Here is a 19,945-nt window from a genome sequence, read left to right on the forward strand (position 1 = left end):
ATTTTCGTTTTAATATCTAGTTCAACATCTAGAAATTTTGCTATACTTTTTATCAGTTGCTCTTTATTTTTACTTTCTGCTTTTATTCCCGATACTACAAATTTATTACGAGTTTTATGTTTTTCAAGGTTTTAACCAAACGGTTCTATACCTCTACATTTCTCTTTTTCACTCATCCTTAAATGATTTGATTTCTTCTTTGATTAGATGCATTTTTTCAGCGTTCATTTTTATGTTCAATATTATTTCTTTTGTACCTGCTCAATGTTTTGATGTTCTAGAATGAATTAGAATTTTTAGTTTTATATTACTTTGGCCTTAGTCAGGGATCTGATATCTTGGTTTAAAAATTGGAGTGTATAATAAGTTCTTACTCTCACAAAGAGTGCTATTAGATAATCTACCGGAAATTCCTGACAAGGTTTTTAAGATATTTGAAAGTATATTTTTCAAATTTTGTTCCATGTCTTATTTCACTGCCATATCCGAAAAATATTCTTAAAATACATTCTCAATGCAATGCTAAAAAATTCATATTCAAAATCCATTAAAAAACTATAACAATAAATAACTGCAATTTGTATATAAATTACTGAATTAACTGTAAGTTGTTTGGGATAAAATCACTGTTGCAAAATATCACAATCAATGGATAGATACTTGTGATTAATTGTTTGAATACATGTCAATTAAGCAATATGATTTTTCAAACTTTAGAAGTATGTATAGTAGGTATGTGAAGAATTGTACCATTTATGAAATAAATTTTCCACTTTTCGAAGAATATCGATAATAATTATTGAAGTGAATACTTCTTAGCGCTCGGTATGATGTTTTTCACGGGCCCGAAATCCTATTTAGCGTGACTCGAGAAATCGAGACGGATGTAGTAACCTTGCGGTATACCGGAATATACTTACATAATACACTTACATTATAGTTTTATATAATTTTTATAACAACTCGAGAACGACTGGATCGATTTGGCTAATTTTGATTTGAAAATATTTGTATAAAATAAAATAAAATAAAGTAAATAAAAGAATAGATAAATAAAATTATAAATAATTATAAAAAATTATAAAAAATAAAAAATTATAAAAGAATTATAAAAAAATTTAAAAAAATTATAAATAATAAATTTAAATTAAAAAAAAATAATAAAGTTGAATAAAATTAAATAAAATTAATTTATATTTAAATGGGTAAGCCACAATTAAAGGTTAAAATACGTTTATTGACGTTTCAATTTCCACTTCGGAAATCGAAAAAAAAAGAAGTGGAAATTGAAACGTCAATAAACGTATTTTAACCTTTAATTGTGGCTTATTCCCATTTAAATATAAATTAATTTAAAATGCCACAAGAAAATAGCTTCAGAACAATATTAAATAAAATTAGGCAAAATTAAGTGAAATAAAATAAAATTAAATAAAATTAAATAAAATTAAATAAAATTAAATAAAATTAAATAAAATTAAATAAAATTAAATAAAATTAAATAAAATTAAATAAAATTAAATAAAATTAAATAAAATTAAGTAAAATTAAGTATATTAAACGAATTTTGAAAATTACTGAGATCATTCAAAATTATAAAAAATGTAACTGAATAAAATTAAAATAAATAAAATTAAATAAAATTAAATAAAATTAAATAAAATTAAATAAAATGAAATAAAATAAATCAAATCAAATAAAATTAAATAAAATAAAATTAAAAAAAAAATAAAATGAAATTAAATATAATTTGATCAAATTAAATAAAATTAAACAAAATTAATTAAAATTAAGTAAAATTAAATAAAATTAAGTAAAAGAATTTTTTTTGTTTTAAAGAACTTAAATGTGTAATGTTATTATAAAAAATATTAACAATTCAGTAATAAGGAGACATAAAATTTCTATCCCTTTCTACCCATAGTAATAAAACGCTATAAAAAGTATTCATTTATGTCGGCACTCCCTAAGTGCCACGCTCTTTTTTTTATTATAATTTTGGATTATTCTTTGAAACTGATGGAATATGTTAAATCGGCAACAACCCGCGTTTTTTTCTCCGCAACTCTAGTGCGCATTCAAAATGTGATACCAGAAGTGGATGCAATATTGGAACCGTCAAAATACGAAAGTGAACTTACTGATTTTTTTAAGCATTAAACTATGACTTAACCATAGTACTTTATTTAGTGTAAATCCGAGTTTGGCTTTTGGTTCAAAAACATTAAGATGAACTTTTATCTTTTTATTTGTGCTTTAATTTTTGTTAGTATTCACAATACGAAAAGATATCTCTACCTATACCTCTATACATAATTAGAAAAATGGTCTTTTTAAAAAATATGACAAAAGTATGTTCTGTTTATATTATTAATGCAGCAATTGTAGAATTAATATAATTGTCACTCTTCTATGTGAACTCGAATTCTAAAACCTTCTCAAAATTAATTTATTGGGGACATATAAATACAAATAATAATAAAATCACAAATGATGTCCTATCACTTAGATCATAAATATATTTAAAAAAACATGGTGGTTTCAAATATACCACAACTAACTCAACACCGTGAGCCATGAAGAAAACGAACCAATAGAGACATATATCAAGAACATAATATCTTCGGCTACCTAAGTAATAAGACAACTGATTTAACACGTTTGTATACTTTAATATAAGAATGTAAGTATTAGTAATATTTTCTTACCTTTAAAAATACTCCCAACACGCTCAAGCCATCTGGGTTACTTGCAGCCTCATTAATAGTAGCATACTTAGCAGAGTTCCAATGTACTAAATGAAGCTAAAAAATAATATAATGGATGTAGATAGTTATTTCTATTCTCATATAGCAGTAAATGATCCAGTACCGGTGTTTACAATACAAATAAAATTAATCCAGTACTGATCAGTTTATTGAACGCAGCATTAAGGCTAACTGTGGAAATATAAATATCACCTTAATTCATTGATTTGTTCCCAAAATAAAAATCAAGTAAACACAAAAAAATAAATTGATGTTATCTGATTCTAAAATAAAAAATTTCGGAAACCAAAGGTTTATTCAAATTTTTTCGTAAATTTTTGGTAGGTTGTTATTCATAGCATATACCAAAATAGGAATGTAAGTGAGATAAGAAATATAGGGAGAATTATGCATGACCCGCATGCAGTGTATCTACCGAAAAGACCTATTTGTCTACCAATTTTTATTCGTCGGTACATTTTACCCCAAATGTAACTAATTTAGTACCAACATTTTTCCTCTCAAATTACAAAATTTAGATCTTTTAAGAAAAATCACTCTATATTGAGTATATTTAATAGTAATTAGGTAACCAAGTACTTTTGCTCCCCATAATCCGAGAGGTGTGGGAAACAAATCACATTCCAGCGGGCTGGAAAAAAGGTAACATTATCAAGCTTCCAAAAAAAGGCAACCTCACACTGTGCAAAAATTGGAAAGGAATAACCTTGCTTACTGTCATAAATAAAATTTTCACGACCATCATACTGAAATGAATAACGAACAAGGTTGAGTTTCGATCTAATCAAGCAGGCTTTAGACCAGAATCCTCCTCCATAGACCACATAAATACTGTGAGGGTAATAATGGAAAAATCGGTTGAATGGAACACATCCCTATACATGGTTTTTGTTAATTTTGAACGTGCCTTTGATAGCTTGTCTCACGCTGCTGTATGGAAAATTTTAGAGCTAAGAAACATCCCGCAAAAAATAATTTCTATTATAAAGTCACTATATACTGACGCGAAATGCAGCGTGACACACAATGGGATCAACAGTGACGAATTCGACGTACTTACTGGAGTTAGACAGGGATGCGTGCTTTCTCCGTTTATTTTTAACATAGCTATAGACTATGTTCTCTCCAAACTAGACTCCGACACAAGAGGGATACAATGGACGTTAACCACACGCCTAAGCGATCTAGAATACGCGGACGATATCTGCCTATTAGGTCAAAGGTTCCAAGATCTGGCTTACCAATTGGAAACACTTTCCACTGAAGCCAATAAAATAGGTTTGAAAATCAATATTAGTAAAGCCAAGTCCATGAGAATAAATGCAAGGAACAACACACTATTCACTATCGACAATATGCAGATTGAAAATGTGGAAAACTTTACGTATCTTGGAAGTGTCATAACAGAAAACGGAGGTACAGAAGACGATATTGGTATAAGGATACGAAAAGCCCAACAAGCTTTCAGCACGCTCAACCCTGTTTGGAGATCTGGCGAGTATACTACAAGGACAAAGATCGGAATATTCCGATCAAATGTCATGTCTGTTCTACTCTACGAATGTGAAACCTGCAAAGTGACAAACACCCTCACAGATAAACTGCAGGTCTTTGTTAACAAATGTCTACGAAGAATTGTTCGTATATTCTGGCCTAACACCATCAGAAACGAAGATCTACTACACCTGACCGAACAAAAGAGGGTACAAAATGAAATTAAGTCCAGAAAGTGGGGTTGGATCGGTCACACACTCCGAAAAAATAGTTCCAGTATCGCAAAGACTGCCCTAGAGTGGAATCCCCAAGGGAAAAGAAAAAGAGGTCGACCAGTACAAACTTGGAGAAGATCCATCATGGACGAGATAAGAGGCCAAGGAAAGTCTTGGAATGAGGTGAAGGCCTTAGCGCAAAATAGAACCCGATGGCGCGTTTTCACTGAAGCTCTATGTATCTCTTGGTTATCTATATATATATATATATATATATATATATATATATATATATATATATATATATATATATATATATATATAGATAACCAAGTAAATGTATATTTGATTTTCTCTAATATAGTATTGCTTATAAACAAATGGATTGCAAATGCTAATGGTTCTATTACAAATGATTCTTATATTTATGTCCCTGGTTTAATTAATTTGTGTCAAGGTATCTGAGACCCCGATGAACTTGCCCGTGGGTTCCAGTTGCTGATCTTCACATTTACGTATAATAATTAAGTTTTTTCCTAAAGTATATATAATTTTGTTTCATTAGTTTTGCATATTTACTTCAAGAAATGATTGTGTTGGTTTCTTGTAACTATGTATTGTTTTCGAAAAAAAAAACAAAGATTGTAACAAGTTTTACTAAAATCACCACTAAAATTTAAACCTACTGATTCCTACAAAAATATTATCCACCTAAAATTAAATTTTGTTAGAGGAAACCTTGTAATCCATGAACTAGCAAATGGAATCATAACCACATAGTGAGCAAATTTTAAAAATGGGAGAAAAAATGATACATCCATTTTTATATATTTAGTAAAAATTGTTAAAATAGAAATTACAATAAAAAAGAAAATGTGTTGTTTTTCACATTCTACCAACCTTACAAGCAGTCGGTATAGTTTTCCAAATCGGAGAAATCAAATCGATATTTTCTGTGGATGGGTAAAATTGATAAAAAGGGGTGAGGTTGGAAAAAGGGTAGTAGGACCAGATAAGAACTGCATGTAATTATAACAAATATTTGTTCTTATTCTTCTAGTTCCATGGCCGTTATCGAACTTTGGATATCTTGTTGACTACCATAATCGCTACGATGACTTTATTGACAGCAGCTTTAAATAATGATGTAGTTGATTTTCCGAACCATTGGCTCAGATTTTTCAGCCTTGATGTTCTTCTTCTACCAGGACCATGTTTACCTTGGATCTTTCCCTGAATGATCCAATGTGAAAGTTTATACTTTTTAGGATGTCTTATTATTATATTGGCCAGTTGTGGTGTTTGGTTCATGCGTCTAAGAACCTCCTCATTTTTAACACTGTCTACCCAGCTTCTTATTCGTAGTAGTCGTCTGTATAGCCACATCTCAAAGGCTTCAAAGCGATTAAGAATCGCCTTAGTTAGGGTCTACGCTTTCACTCCATACAGTGACACGGGAAAAATATAGCAATATGTATGTCATTCGAATGCGTAGGTCAATACTAAGACCGTGCCTTCAAAATACGTTCATGATTTTTACACAAGTGGCTCGGGCTTGTTCTATGCGGCTGTTAAATTCTAGTTTTGTTTGCTAATTATCATATATTTAGTTTTTTAACGTTAAGTTTTAATCCATACTGATCACAGGTTTGTTTTATTTTGTTCATTAGATTTTGAAGGTCTTCTCCGCAATTAGCCATCACTAAAGTATCGTCGGCATATCTAATATTGTGTACGGCTACATCATTAACAATAATACCTTGTGTTGTCTCGATTAGGACTTCTTTATATATTTCTTCTGAATACAAGTTAAAAAGTAAAGGTGATAGTATAAAGCCTTGTCTCACTTTTCTTTTTATATTTATTTTATCCGACAGTTCTTGTTCAACTTTTATTCTTACCACTTGACGCCTGTATAGATTTGTAATTATTCGAAAATCTTTATGATCCATTACAGCATTGTTTTACGCTGGACTTTGTCAAAAGCTTTTTCAAAATCGATTGCACAGATGTATATATTTTGATTTATATATCTGCATCTCTAGATCAGAACTTGGAGACTGAACAAGGCTTCTCTCGTACCCAAGGCACTCCTAAAAGGTTTTGTTAATAATAACAAATTCAATACTATTTTGTATGTTTTGCTTCTGTGTTTAAATGTAATGTAAGTTTTTATAATAAACTCTTTATCATAAAAAGTGCCTTATATTCTTAATTGTAATAATATTCCATGAGCAATACATGCTAATTTGTAATGATCCCGAAGGTCAAGATTATAGAAATGTTGTCGAGTCGAGTTTACCCTGTATTATCTGCAGGTGGTCGTTTAAGGAGGAGCATTTTAAAAAGTTATGGAAGTTAAAACAAAGCAATATTTTACCAAAGAAAATTATAAAAATAAATATGTGTCATAATATCTGCGTTTTATTTTTTATTGTGTTCTTTTCAGGGAAATATTAATTTTAATGTAGTGGAAAACAGATATAGTCATAAAATATCAAATAAAAACTTATCGTTTACTATAACATTTTTAATCTCTTTATTGGACAATACACAGTGTATATTTGCGGACAGAGAGAATATATTTTTTGATATAGAATAAGGTTTTATTTGTTATTTTGTGGCTATATTCATTTTCCATTGCGTATAAATGAGTGTTTAGTAAAAAATTATTCAAAACATATATATTTTGCATTTACCGCCAAATGTTTAAGTTCATGAGCCGAACACGTGCCGCTATAAACTCTCTCACTACTTCCTACTATAGGAGATATTATGCTATAGAGGTACATGCTGTGCTTTTGTTTTGTTCGTATGACTGTATGACAGTCAGCCCTTTCAAATCTTGGATGTAAGAGCACTACTCAACTCAATGGTTCTGTACAGAAGTGAAGGAAAAATGTAAAGAAAAGAAAAAAGCTTACCTGAAATACATGTCAACCATAATACAAGAGGCGTACCATAATTACAAGACAATTAGAAACGAAACACATGCACTTGTAAAAAAAAATAAAAAAACGATTACTGGGAACGCTTTTCGAAAGAAATGGAACATGATTTTTACGGTCGCAAAAGGAAATATGGCGCTTCATAAGAGGTCAAAGAATGGAGGTAAAGGAACTAATAGAACCAAAACACATACAAAAGGATACGTGGATTGACTACCTAAAAAGCTATATGCAGAGGAAGAACAAACGACACTAGAACCGGAAACACCAGAAATTAATACAAATGAAGAACTTAATATAAATATACAGTAAGTTCGGAAAATACTTGAAAACCTGAAGAACAGAAAAGCAGCAGGTAAAGACGGGATACCAAACGAGTTACTAAAATATTGTGGAGCACAATAAAATACCGGAAGAATGGAGAACGAGCGAACTAATTCTACTATTTAAAAAAAAGATAAAAAATAGCCAGAAAACTAGAGAGGTATAAACTTGTTAAATACTACGCTAAAACTTACAACTAAAATTTTACAAGTGCTAATAAATCAGAGGATACGTTTAACAAATGAACAACAGGGTTTTCGTAGTGGAAGATCGTGTACAGATGCAATATTCGTTATAAAGCAAATTAATGAGAAATTACTAGAATATAATAGACCAGCATTTCTGTGTCTGATTGACCTAAAGAAAGCGTTTGACAGAGTAAGACTCAAAGATGTAATCCATCTTCTGTATAATAGAGAAGTTCCCTTAAATATTATAAAAACTATCAATAACATCTACCAAAACAACAAAATGGAAGTCATAACAGATAAACAACTTACAGAACCTATAGAAATCGGCAGCGGAATAAGACAAGGGGATTCATTGAGCCCCATGCTCTTCAATTTGATCATGGATGAAATCATCAAAACCGTTAACAAAGGAAGAGGATACAGAATAGGAAACAAAGAAATAAAAATACTCTGTTACGCAGACGACGCAATATTGAGTAAGAGAACCAACCAGATGTAAAATAGAAATTGATGGCATCAGTATTGAACAAGTAATGGAAATAAAATACCTGGGAGTTACACTGTCTAGCTATAGAGACCTGGACAAAGAAGTGAGAGATCAAGTACAAAAAGCAAATAGACTGGCAGGATGCCTTAATAACACTATATGGCGAAACAGACACATTGACACTGAGATGAAGTCAAGAATTTATAAAGCCAGTGTAAGACCAATAATGACGTAGAAACAAGATCCGACACAGCCACAACGCAAGGGCTACCGGAAACGGCAGAGATGAGAATACTGAGAAGAATTACAGGAAATACGCTGAGAGATCGACAGAGAAGTGAAGACATTAGAAGAAAATGTAACGTACAGTGTATAAATGAATGGACACAAAATAGAAAAAAAGAATGGAATAACCACATAAGCAGAATGGAGGAGACCCGTGTCGTCAAAATAGCAAGAGATAAGTCACCAAACGGTAGAAGAAGTATTGGACGACCGCGCAAAATATGGAGTGACAACCTTTCATAGAGGTATTCGGTGTTCTCGAATTGAGGAGCACTACCTGAACAGCCAAAATAAGTGCACCGAATTACGAACCGAACGAGATTTTAATGAGTAAGGAAATATTTAATAATAAAATATTATTTTAGGTTTAGTTTATTTTGAGCTGTTTTGAAAAGTAGTCAAAATGAGTGAAATTAAAATGATCTAAGTGAAACTCGTTACTTGTGTTGAATGATTATAAGTATCGTGAAAAAAAAGTGGTGAAAAGTTTTGGACATGCACGGTAAATAAATGTAACCCTAAATTGTTTACGCTAGTTTAGGTTAGGTTAGGTTGGGTTAGGTTAGGTTAGGTTAGGTTAGGAATAAGGGAAAACAGTGATGCTATGAATTCTTTGACAAGAAAAGACATTACCTACGTAAGAAATAATATGTATTACAAGAGACGTCAAATCCAACCGCGTTTACCAACCTGTATTTCCGATGCGAAAGTGTAAATATTAAATGTAAATGTGTGTACCTCTTTTATTTTTATAAATATTAAATGTAAATATGTGTAACGCTTTTATGTTTAAAATATTGTTTCTTAAATAGGCACTAAATATCTAAGATTATTGAGATTCGTACTTTTAATAATATTTTATCTCTTGAAGTCTTGGACCTCAATTCGTGCGATTTTTTCACAAAATGTTGCGTTTAATTGTAGCCATGTGATGTTTTCTGTATAGACTTTAATGTTATCAGCTAATCTTAGTATTCAGTAACTTTTCGTAATTACCTCTATTTAAATATTAGGTCTATATAAGGACTTGTTTTAGTGAAATTTAACATACATATAAATGTTATCAGACCAATTGTAGGTCAAAGTGTTGGACAGATTTTATTTTAATTTAAAAGATAAAAGAAAGTGTAGAATAGAACATTCGAAAGACTTTCCTAGTTAAATAGTAAACTAGAGAAAACTTAAAAAAGACTGTAGTATTAGTGGCAGTACGGTTATATTTATATGTATGACCGTTTATGAGTAATGTTTTACAACTGCAGATTTATAACTTTAAATGAACACTAGATTTCTACACTAGATACTCATTATCAAGAAATGAAGGGCAAGGGAAAAACGAACCATGTCACAAAATTACCTTACGAGATAAAAGTTAATTAACGTTACCAAACCGCTTGTTACGATCTTAGAAATAAATAAAAAATGTAAATATTTTTAACGTAGTTTATAACTATTTTGTTAACTTCTTAATAAAATGATTTAAACTCAAGATTATTAGATTCTAGTTAAAAAAATAAAACTACACGCTAACGTCACAAATAACTGGTCCACAATAACTTTTGTCCATTTTCAACATAACCTTACATAGAGACTTTTCATCTGTAAAGCAATGTTTAATAAAATTCTTTAGCATTTGGAAGACAAACTCGTTTTAACACTTGTTATATTTAGCCTGGGAATTGGAAATGGTCCATGGTATGCTTGACTTGATACGTCAACTTCGCCGTCTTTCATTTTTATAGTAACTACATATTTTTTTGATCTACTTGTTACTTGCTTGCTGTTTCAAAATTGCCTTTATAATTGGTTCGGCAAAAAATCTATTGCCGTTTTTCTTTCATCATGCACTTGCGGCGTACTTGCTGCAGAGCTATTGAACATTTAGGAAACAATTTTTCTTGCAAAAGAGTATTCCACTGTTTCTTTATTTTTGGTCTACGTTTATAACTTTAAACGATTCAGGTTTTTTCTTAAATCTTGTAACACATTTATCTTATTATCGCATTCTAGATACGAATGTCCTCTTATGGGGAATGTGACTTAGATTGCTACAAGTATCTATCCTAGGGTAGCCAAATAAAGAAAGAAAATGTTAAACTTGCTATTCAAAATATTTCGGTAGGTGTCATAGTAAACAGATGCAGAAGGATATTTTTCTTTAAACATTTGAAACATTTTTATAATATTCAACTCTTCACTTAAATACACGTTTTTGGAGTCGTGAATACTATAATGACTCAACCTGCCCCAAAATGAAGCAATATGTTGATGAATTTGGGTACCAAAATCAGAAGTTAACTGACGATGTTTCGAAGAATGCTCTCCTCTTTTGTCGACAGAGGCAATTCCGGGAGTTTTCAGTGAGGTTGAATATGGACCAACTTAGATTGTATGATGCCATGCATTGCAGTAAAAGCACTATTGTAGACAGATATTTCTTCGATCATGTTTTCTCTCTTCGTTCGAACTCTGTAGCGGTACGTAGCATCATGATGTTGTTCTCCATTGATTTGTCGTGATCTTCGTCTTACAATTGGCAATACAGTAATCAAGCCAGCTAAATAAAAGTTTTGAGCCTCTATTGATCCTAGTTAATTGAACGCTTTAAGTATGTCTTGTTTCTCTTGAGCAGTAGTGTTTTCAAAACACTGCAATCTATCTTTTACACTTACAATCATATCGTTACTCGTGAGATTGCAACCTCAACTTTTTCATTTCATCTGTAGTTCGGCCAATTTTCCTTCGTTTCTTGAATTTTTTAAAAGATCGTCACACAAATACTCTTTACTCGAATTCATCTCGACATATACTACCGCGAAAATAACCAAACATGGAGGACTGTCACGCCAGGTTAACCGCCTTCGCTTGGCAAATAGTTGTACTACGTTCGTTTTTAAGCAGTATGGTCATTTTCCAATGCTGTGTCGTTTGTTGACACCGTTGGTGCTATTCCCATACAACTTAGCACGTGTTTAGGACCGGAAATTATTAACAAAACAAGTTGATGAGCTGAAATTCTTATAAAATGGACATCGTTTGTTTTTCCCCTTACCCTTGAAGGTTTTTGGAAAAAAACATAGGAAACTGTTTGACCAACTACCAAAAACATATAAGGGAATCTTTAAGGGTTAATGAGAGTTTTTAAAATTTTCTGTCATAATAGAAACTAAAACTTCATCTTATTAACAATGAAAAATTAGGTCATGAAAGCCAAGAGTCTTATTCAATGCAATGACTAATGATCGTCAACATTCAATATATATATATATATATATATATATATATATATATATATATATATATATATGTATATATATATATATACATATATATATATATATATATATATATATATATATATATATATATATATATATATATATATTTTCGCGAGAAGCGAAAATCAATAGAGAAGGACTCCTATATCATAAAAGACACCAAGTTTTGGCATTTGCGGATGATATAGTGTTGCTGGCAAGAGGAAAAAAAGAGCTACAGGAGATAGTACAGAGAATAGTAAAAGCAGCAAAGAAAATGGGACTTTACATAAATGACACTAAAACAAAATGTATGCAGTGGACATATGATCAGTTCAGGGATGGACAAAAGTTTAAAGTAGAAATAGAAGAAAGATTATTATACGAATTCGAAATGGTAGAAAGATTTACATACCTAGGTACAATAATATCACGCAAACCTAACATTAAAGAAGAAATACAAGCTAGAATAATGGCAGGCAATAGAAGTGTACATGCTCTTAGTGGAATGTTGAAAAGCAAGTTTTTATCAAGAAAGGCAAAAATACAGTTATACAAAACAACTATACAACCAATAGTAACGTACTGCAGTGAGACATGGACAATGACAAAAAATGAACAAAATTTACTGGAGATATGGGAAAGGAAAATCCTGAGGAAGATATATGGAGGAATAATAAGGGACGGTTTATGGATAAGAAGATCAAATGATGAGTTAAAGAAATTATATAATCAACCTAACATAATAGGAGTCATAAAGGCACAGAGACTAAGATGGCGAGGTCACCTAGAAAGGATGCCGAACACGAGGACTTCAAAAAGGGTAATGAACTACACTATAACTTTAAAAAAGAGAAAAGGAAGGCCAAAAAATAGATGGAATCAGGAGGTAGAAAAAGATATGGAAGAAATTGGACTACAAGGCCAGAAAAGAAAAATGAATAACAAGAAGGAATGGAGAAAAATCACATATCGAGCCAGAGAAGATCTCAGTACATAAAGAAAAGCGAAAATGAAGAAAGAACAAACTTTTTAAGCCATGGGCCTCTAAAGCCTTTAGTGCTATTGTATATATATATATATATATATATATATATATATATATATATATATATATATATATATATATATATATATATATATATATATATAAACTATAACAGGTTAAAAGACGCATTGAAGAGAAAAAACAGCACCATAATAAAATGTAGATCTTACCTCTCCAGCAAAAGCTTCACCATCAATTGTGTGTTCTGATCCTTTGTCATTTGTTTCTCCCCAATGGCAATGGAATTGGTCCAAAACATATTCATCATCAAGAGGTCCTCCTTTTAATTCTAAAAGAACAGAAAGGGAAAATCAAAACATTGTCAATCTAAAAATAAAATAATTAATCTCTAAATAAAATAAATTCCGAGTTATAAACATAAAGCAGTGTGCAAAAAGAAAGTATTTCTCCTCATTGTAATTTTTAATTATTCGTCCTTTAGGACTAATTTTTTTTAGGTCTTAGGTATTATGATATGAATTTTAACTTATCGTAAAAAGTATCAGGGGATGATGCACATTATGAGAAAAATACTGGGACCAAGGAGGAAAAACGAAGAGGATGCAAGACAATGGATGAATTACGAAATACAAAAATGAATGAGTCAAAATAACATATTTAGAGCAATCAAATCACAGAGAATTAGATGGTATGGACACGCAATTAGAAGAAAGAGGAGCAATCCGTTAAGAGTTATAGCGGAATGGATATCATCAGGTAAAAGAACTAGAGGCAGACCTACCTAAACAAGTGGAAAAATACTTAAAAGGACTTGAAGAAAAAAAATCGGTTACCTGTAAAGTCGGTTTTACGGGCGAAGATTTTACGTGACAACGTCTTTTTCTCGGTAGAATATTTATTGATATGAATATTATTAAATTGCACAATAGGAACAAGGAATTGAATGAAAATAAGAATTGCACAAATTTTAACTATAGAAATATATTTTGTTTACTAAAACATTGTACATGTAAACTTAAACTTAACTAATTTCTATTTGAGTGATTTTGTTGAGGATAGGACGATGATAGGAGAAATAGCATCGCACCTGCGGACCGATCATGTTTGAGTGGGAGAGAGACGCAAGGCATTCGCCGGTCCGGCGGGCCTCTCTCTCGTTCGGTGACTCATCGTAACAGTCGTGAGCGGGGTTACACTTTCTCATGAGTGACTCCGAGCCACAACCTAATTTAAGACGTTGTCACGTCAAAAAAGGAGATAGAAGGAAAATTAAAGAGAGAGAATGGAGAAAAGTAGTGTAAACAGCGAAATCATACCAGAGTCTGTAAAAGAAAACCCAGAATGGGATGATCCCCCACTCAAAAAGGATCCTCAAGTAAAAACAGCGTCAGCTTCCTAGGGAACGTATAGCTTGAATATATATATATATATATATATATATATATATATATATATATATATATATATATATATATATTATTGTGATATTTAAAGTCTTGGTGCGCCAAGCAATAATTAGCTAATTAATTTTTTTGATTAATTAAAATTATTTAAATGATATGATTATGACTCTATCACAATTTTTAATTCTTTTATCTCAGGGTTAAATTCGTGCTTCAATATCTATGCTATTACATGTGAAAGGTAAGGTCCAGAGAATACCGGAATAATAAAAACACATATGATCTAACACTATATATTGAAATAAAAATAATGAAATAATTCACACTCAAAAGTTTTCAATAAACAAATCTCATATAAGGATTCTCAAAATTTTGTTCTCCGTACGTGAACAATCAAAATTAATGGTACAAACAATATTAATTGAAAACTCAAAATCCCAAACTATTCTAACTCTCCTAATCAAAATATTTATATCCTTTCTAAATTACGTGTAAAAATTGTGTTATCAATAAAAGAAAAAAAAACTGCAGAAAACACAAATATCTCTCTCTGATGATGAGTGGTCCAAATCCTTGTTCCTTGTAGACTGTATTATCTCCTCTCAACCGCTCCCTATGTAATCAGCAATCTTACAACAGATTGTTGCAAGTATATCGTCCTTAATGATCTCCTTCAAAAGCAACAATCATTCAAATTATGATAGCCTTTCTCCTCTCGATAAACTGAATCTCTCGTTGGCCCGAGTGAAAAATGACTCTTGGAATATCTTCTCTTTACGATAAACTGAATCTCTCGTTGGCCTGAACAGTGACTCTTGGAATATAAGTAGGAAAATATGACTTACAATATTTTGCTGCTTCAGCTTCTGTCAGATACACTAACTCCACAAAAACTCACTAACATTCAACACTACTGCTTGCTACTTCTTGGGAACCACCAGAGAACAATCACTGTTCGTCTTACAGACTTGGAAAACCAACTGATTATCTTTTCTCTCTCCTCAATCTCGCTAAACTTTTTCCTACATACTTATCCCACCTTTTTCAATCTCCGCCAATCAAAACTCGTCACAATTCCCCCATTTTTTCATTTCGATAACAAACAAATTTTTACCTATAATTATAAAATTTCCTAAAACTTATTTACAAATAATATTTTCTATAATTCTTAAAAACTAACAAAAACCTCTTTCTAAAATCTCTTCTATTTGTCTCTAATCACTGCATTAATGTATTTTGGAAAACCCCGTTCAATTGTCTTTGGATTTCACTTAAAATTATGCGGGTCACTCAAGTATAACAAAGAAATAATTTATGCAAAGCTTACATTTTGTTTAGTACAGGTAATCCAAGAATTTAATAACTTTCCTTCTTCGAAATGTTTGTTGGATATTATCCTACTTATCTGAATTATTTTAATGTTTTTGAACTTTGAAATATTTTTAAACAAACCAATATTTTTCTCGATTTTACATATCATAACAAATCCCCGCCATTTGATCTGCCGAAAACTCTTTGTTAAATTTTAAAAATGACAAAAGTTTTCTAGGATCAAATTATTTCACTATGTTATTAAAATCTATTTATGATATTGATAGATGTCGTGAATGTTAAAAATACCCCGTATATTTCCTGTCTCTATGTGCGCTAATTCATAACTATTTACCCCATTTTCCGTATTGACCCTATATGGACCTTCAAATATCGGCATCAATTTAGCACAAATACCATTTTGTAAATTCGACACCCTCAGTGCCTTCACTAAGACTTTATCTCCTTTCTGGAATTTGATCGGCCTTCTTCTTCGGGTTCTCTCTTGTCTTTGGAGATATTTCTCTCCACTTCGTCTCAATCTTCTTTGAACCAACTCGATCACTTCTTCGTATTGTCTGGGGGCGGTGTCTTCCCACGGTCTTGTAGGCATTGTTCCTTTCATTATATATAAAGGCGTCTCTTTGGTAACCGTATTTGGAGCACAATTCAAATAGGTCTCGATCTCAAACACTTTTCTGTCCCAATGTCGATGATGTTCTTCCGCGGCAATTCGTAGAAATTTTGTGACTTCTTGTATAAAACGCTCCGATGGGTTGCTCTGTGGATGATGGATGCTTATAAATTTTGTATCGATGCCCCTCTCTCTTAATTCCCTTTTAAAACGTTCGTTCCTAAAATATGTCGCATTGTCCAATAAAATATTGTCTGGTCTTCCCACCGTTTCTATAAAATTGTCTATCTTCCCAAGTATTTCAATTCCTTTTGTGGTTCTGCATGCGTACAATTTAACATATTTTGAGAAAAGATCCACCATAACTAATATGTGTTTATTCCTTTGAGTTGTTGGTATCAAATCGCTCAACATATCAATAGCAACAATATCCAGTTTCTTCCGAGCTACGACGTTTTTTGTGACGTTTTCATTTTTAAAGTTCCTACTTTTACACTTTTGGCATGTCACACAATTTCGAGTCACCTCTTTGGCTATTGTATAGTCCTGTCGACAAATGTAGTTCTCCCTGAACATAAGCCACACCTTTCTACTTCCAATATGTCCGTTGTCACAGTGTAACTTTAAAAAAACTTCTTTTGCCATTTGCTCCGTGATTACATAGAGTTCTTTACCATCGACCCTCTTAAAATATAGGTTATTTTCTTGTTCAGCCCTTTGCTTTTCTCTTTCATTCAATTCTTCCTGATTTTCCCTGATTTTGGCCAACGAAAATAAGCCTGCTTCTTCTCTCATTATGTTCATGCCTACGTGGAGAGTTTTGTGATCCTCTTTGCGGAATTGTTCATCTCTCGTCAACGCATCAGCCAAAATATTGTCCGTTCCTTTGATATATTTAAATTCAAAATCATATTCTTGGAGTAAAAGAATGTTCATAATTTTTAGCCACTCGGCTTTCTTCATTAATGAGATCTCCATAATTTTCTAAAATCTTCTCTATTTCCTTCTCCATGTTTTCTCCACATATTATTTTTCTTTCATCCTCAGTTTGTTCACATGTGTTCACTGTCCGTATTACTTCTTCACAAAATTCTGGATTATCGTCCATAATTGCCATTTCTTCTCTGTCCTCTTCCGTTATTTCTTCTTCTATTTTTTCTTTATCTTTAATTTCTATCTGGTATTCCGAGCACCATGTTTCGGCTCCTTCAATTTTTCTGCTTATAACTTCCTTTTTTTCCTGCTTTCTTTTCGAACTCATCTTCTTTTTTTTTATTCTCTTTTCCTCTTCGGATTGATTTTTTTCTTGAGCTTTCGATTTATCCTCTACCGTCATATTGATTTCTTTATGTTTTTCTTGTCCATTTATCCTTTCAGAAAATTTTCTCCTATCTGTTTCCTTTTCTTCTTCTATGTTGTCTGGTTCTGCTCTGATTTCCAGTTGATTTTCCGAAAAATTTATGGTGATATGTTTTTCACTCAATTCATCAATTCCCGCTATCATATCATGATTTAGATCTTCGATCACCACACATTGCATAATATAGAATTGGTCTCCCACTCTGATCCGTACTCCTAAACCTTCGTTTACTGTCGTCAATTTTTTATTATTTGCACCCACTAAAGCAACCCTCGGAATCTTATACACAAATCTGTCCATATTTAATTCTTTTACTAGTTTTTTATTGATTAACGAAATTTCCGATCCAGAATCAATCAGAATTTTAATCGCTTTATGTTTTATAAATGCATCTAAAAAAATTAGACTGGAATTAGAATTTTGTTTTTCGTTTCCCGCCAACTGTATAAACTCTCTCGGGTGACAAAATATACCGGAGAGTTTTTTACTTTTGTTTAGTGGATGCCTTATTGAAAATCCTGTCTGGATTCATTGAATACTTCTTCTTCCTCCTTTTCTATTGCCACATGATTCATCTCTCTTCTGTTTTGTCGTTGGAATCTCTGATTATTTCTATCGTCCCTTTGTTCGTTCGTATTCCTATTCGGAGGATTTTGTGCATCTCTATTCCTGTTGTGATTTTCATTTGTTCTATTTTGTGTATCATTCCGGTTATCGTAATTTTGTTGTCTATTGTAATTATTGTAATTTCTCGGCCTATATTCGTTTGTTGATCTGGGATGTCGGTTTCTCTGGTCATAATTTGATGAATACCTTCTTTCCGCTCCATTATATTGGTCATGTTGTCTTCTATTTCTCATTTCTTTTCTTTTCGCTTCTTTTAATTGAAGGAATTGGCACAAACTATCAATATCTTGATAGTTTCTCAAAATCACGTGATCTTCCAACGTTTCCTCAAAATGTCTGCTGATCATTTCTACCAGCTGTTCGGTAGAATATTTGTATTCTAGATATTTTGAATTGTTATATATCTGCAAAGCATATCTTTCTTCAGATATTCCCATTTTTTCGTGATATTTTCCATTCTGTAGCTCTTGGTTGATTTCTCTCTGTTTATTTTTCCCCCAGAAATAGTTGAGAAATTTATTTTCAAAATCTGTCCAATTTTCAAACTCATCTTCCTTGCTTTCATACCATAACGCTGCTCCTTCTTTCAAATGGTTTCTAATTGTTTCTTTGCAATCGTCAAAATATCTAATATGTTGTAATTTGGTTTTCAAATTTTTGACAAACGGTACTGGGTGTGTTTTCCGAATATCCCCGCCAAATTGTCTTTTCGACTCGCTTGTTCCATGGATGATAACTTCTTTTCTCTCTACCCCTCTTAGTTCAATTTCTGCCATTTGTTTTTCATTTTGCTTTAATCTTCTTTCTATTTCCTTTCTGTCTTCTTGTACCGCCATTTCAAATTTTTCTTCTAACTGTTCTAATTCTTTTTTCTGTACAGTCTTAATATCTTTCATTTTAGTTTCTATTTCTTCTCTCTGCATCTCTAGTTTCCTCTCTGTTTCTTCTCTGACTTTTTCTAAACAGACTTTTACCTCATTTTCATATTTGTCAAAACGCTTTTCCATTTTTCTATCATGTTCTTCTAATTTTTGTTCTATTGCTAGCCTTGTTTCCCGTTGGTTTTCTTCCATTGTCTGTTTTGTTTCTTGTTGATTTCTATCAATTTTCTTTGATGTTTCAATTTGGTTTTTCTCTATTGTTTGTGTCTGTATTTGCATCATTGCTAATAATTTTTCCAGCATCCCTGTTTCTTTTCTTTCCTCCATTATTGTAGCATTTCCTTCATTATCCGATCCTTCATCAATAATTGTTTCCTCTTCTCTGTTATCCTCCTTCCTTTCTTGCATTTTGCTTTGACTCCTTGTGGTCGACATGTTGTTTCTTTTCGTTACTGTTTTTGTCCCCGCCAAATGTGAAATTTTACAACACTCTATATGTTTCAGAACACGACAATATTTCTCCCCAAATGTATTAAATTTTCACGACAAATATCAAATATGCAATCAGTAAAATTCAAATAATTCAAAATAAATATCAAATGTACGATTGGTAAAGAAAATAAAATCAAATAATTCAATAGCAGTAAATATCCACTAACTACGATCAATTAATAAATCAAATTTATATTCCCTGGAAAAATTGTCAAAATACTTTCAAATTCAAATTCCCTCAATGTTATATGTTTTTATC

The 19,945-nt window shown here is 31.5% G+C and overlaps 1 protein-coding gene across 5 annotated transcripts in view; it reads right to left on the reverse strand.

The window, feature by feature from the left end:
- Nucleotides 1-19,945, reverse strand: part of CAH1 (carbonic anhydrase 1) — a 210,019-nt gene that overhangs the window by 15,831 nt on the left and 174,243 nt on the right. For all 5 annotated transcript variants that reach the window (XM_072534696.1, XM_072534694.1, XM_072534693.1 and 2 more), the window contains exons 4-5: nucleotides 13,188-13,306; nucleotides 2,709-2,804 (exon numbers count right to left, since the gene is read on the reverse strand). In XM_072534696.1, the coding sequence (XP_072390797.1) occupies nucleotides 2,709-2,804; nucleotides 13,188-13,306 (215 nt within the window). The remainder of the gene's footprint in view (nucleotides 1-2,708; nucleotides 2,805-13,187; nucleotides 13,307-19,945) is intronic.

This window comes from Diabrotica undecimpunctata, chromosome 6, assembly GCF_040954645.1.
Source record: "Diabrotica undecimpunctata isolate CICGRU chromosome 6, icDiaUnde3, whole genome shotgun sequence".
Classification (NCBI taxonomy): domain Eukaryota; kingdom Metazoa; phylum Arthropoda; class Insecta; order Coleoptera; family Chrysomelidae; genus Diabrotica; species Diabrotica undecimpunctata.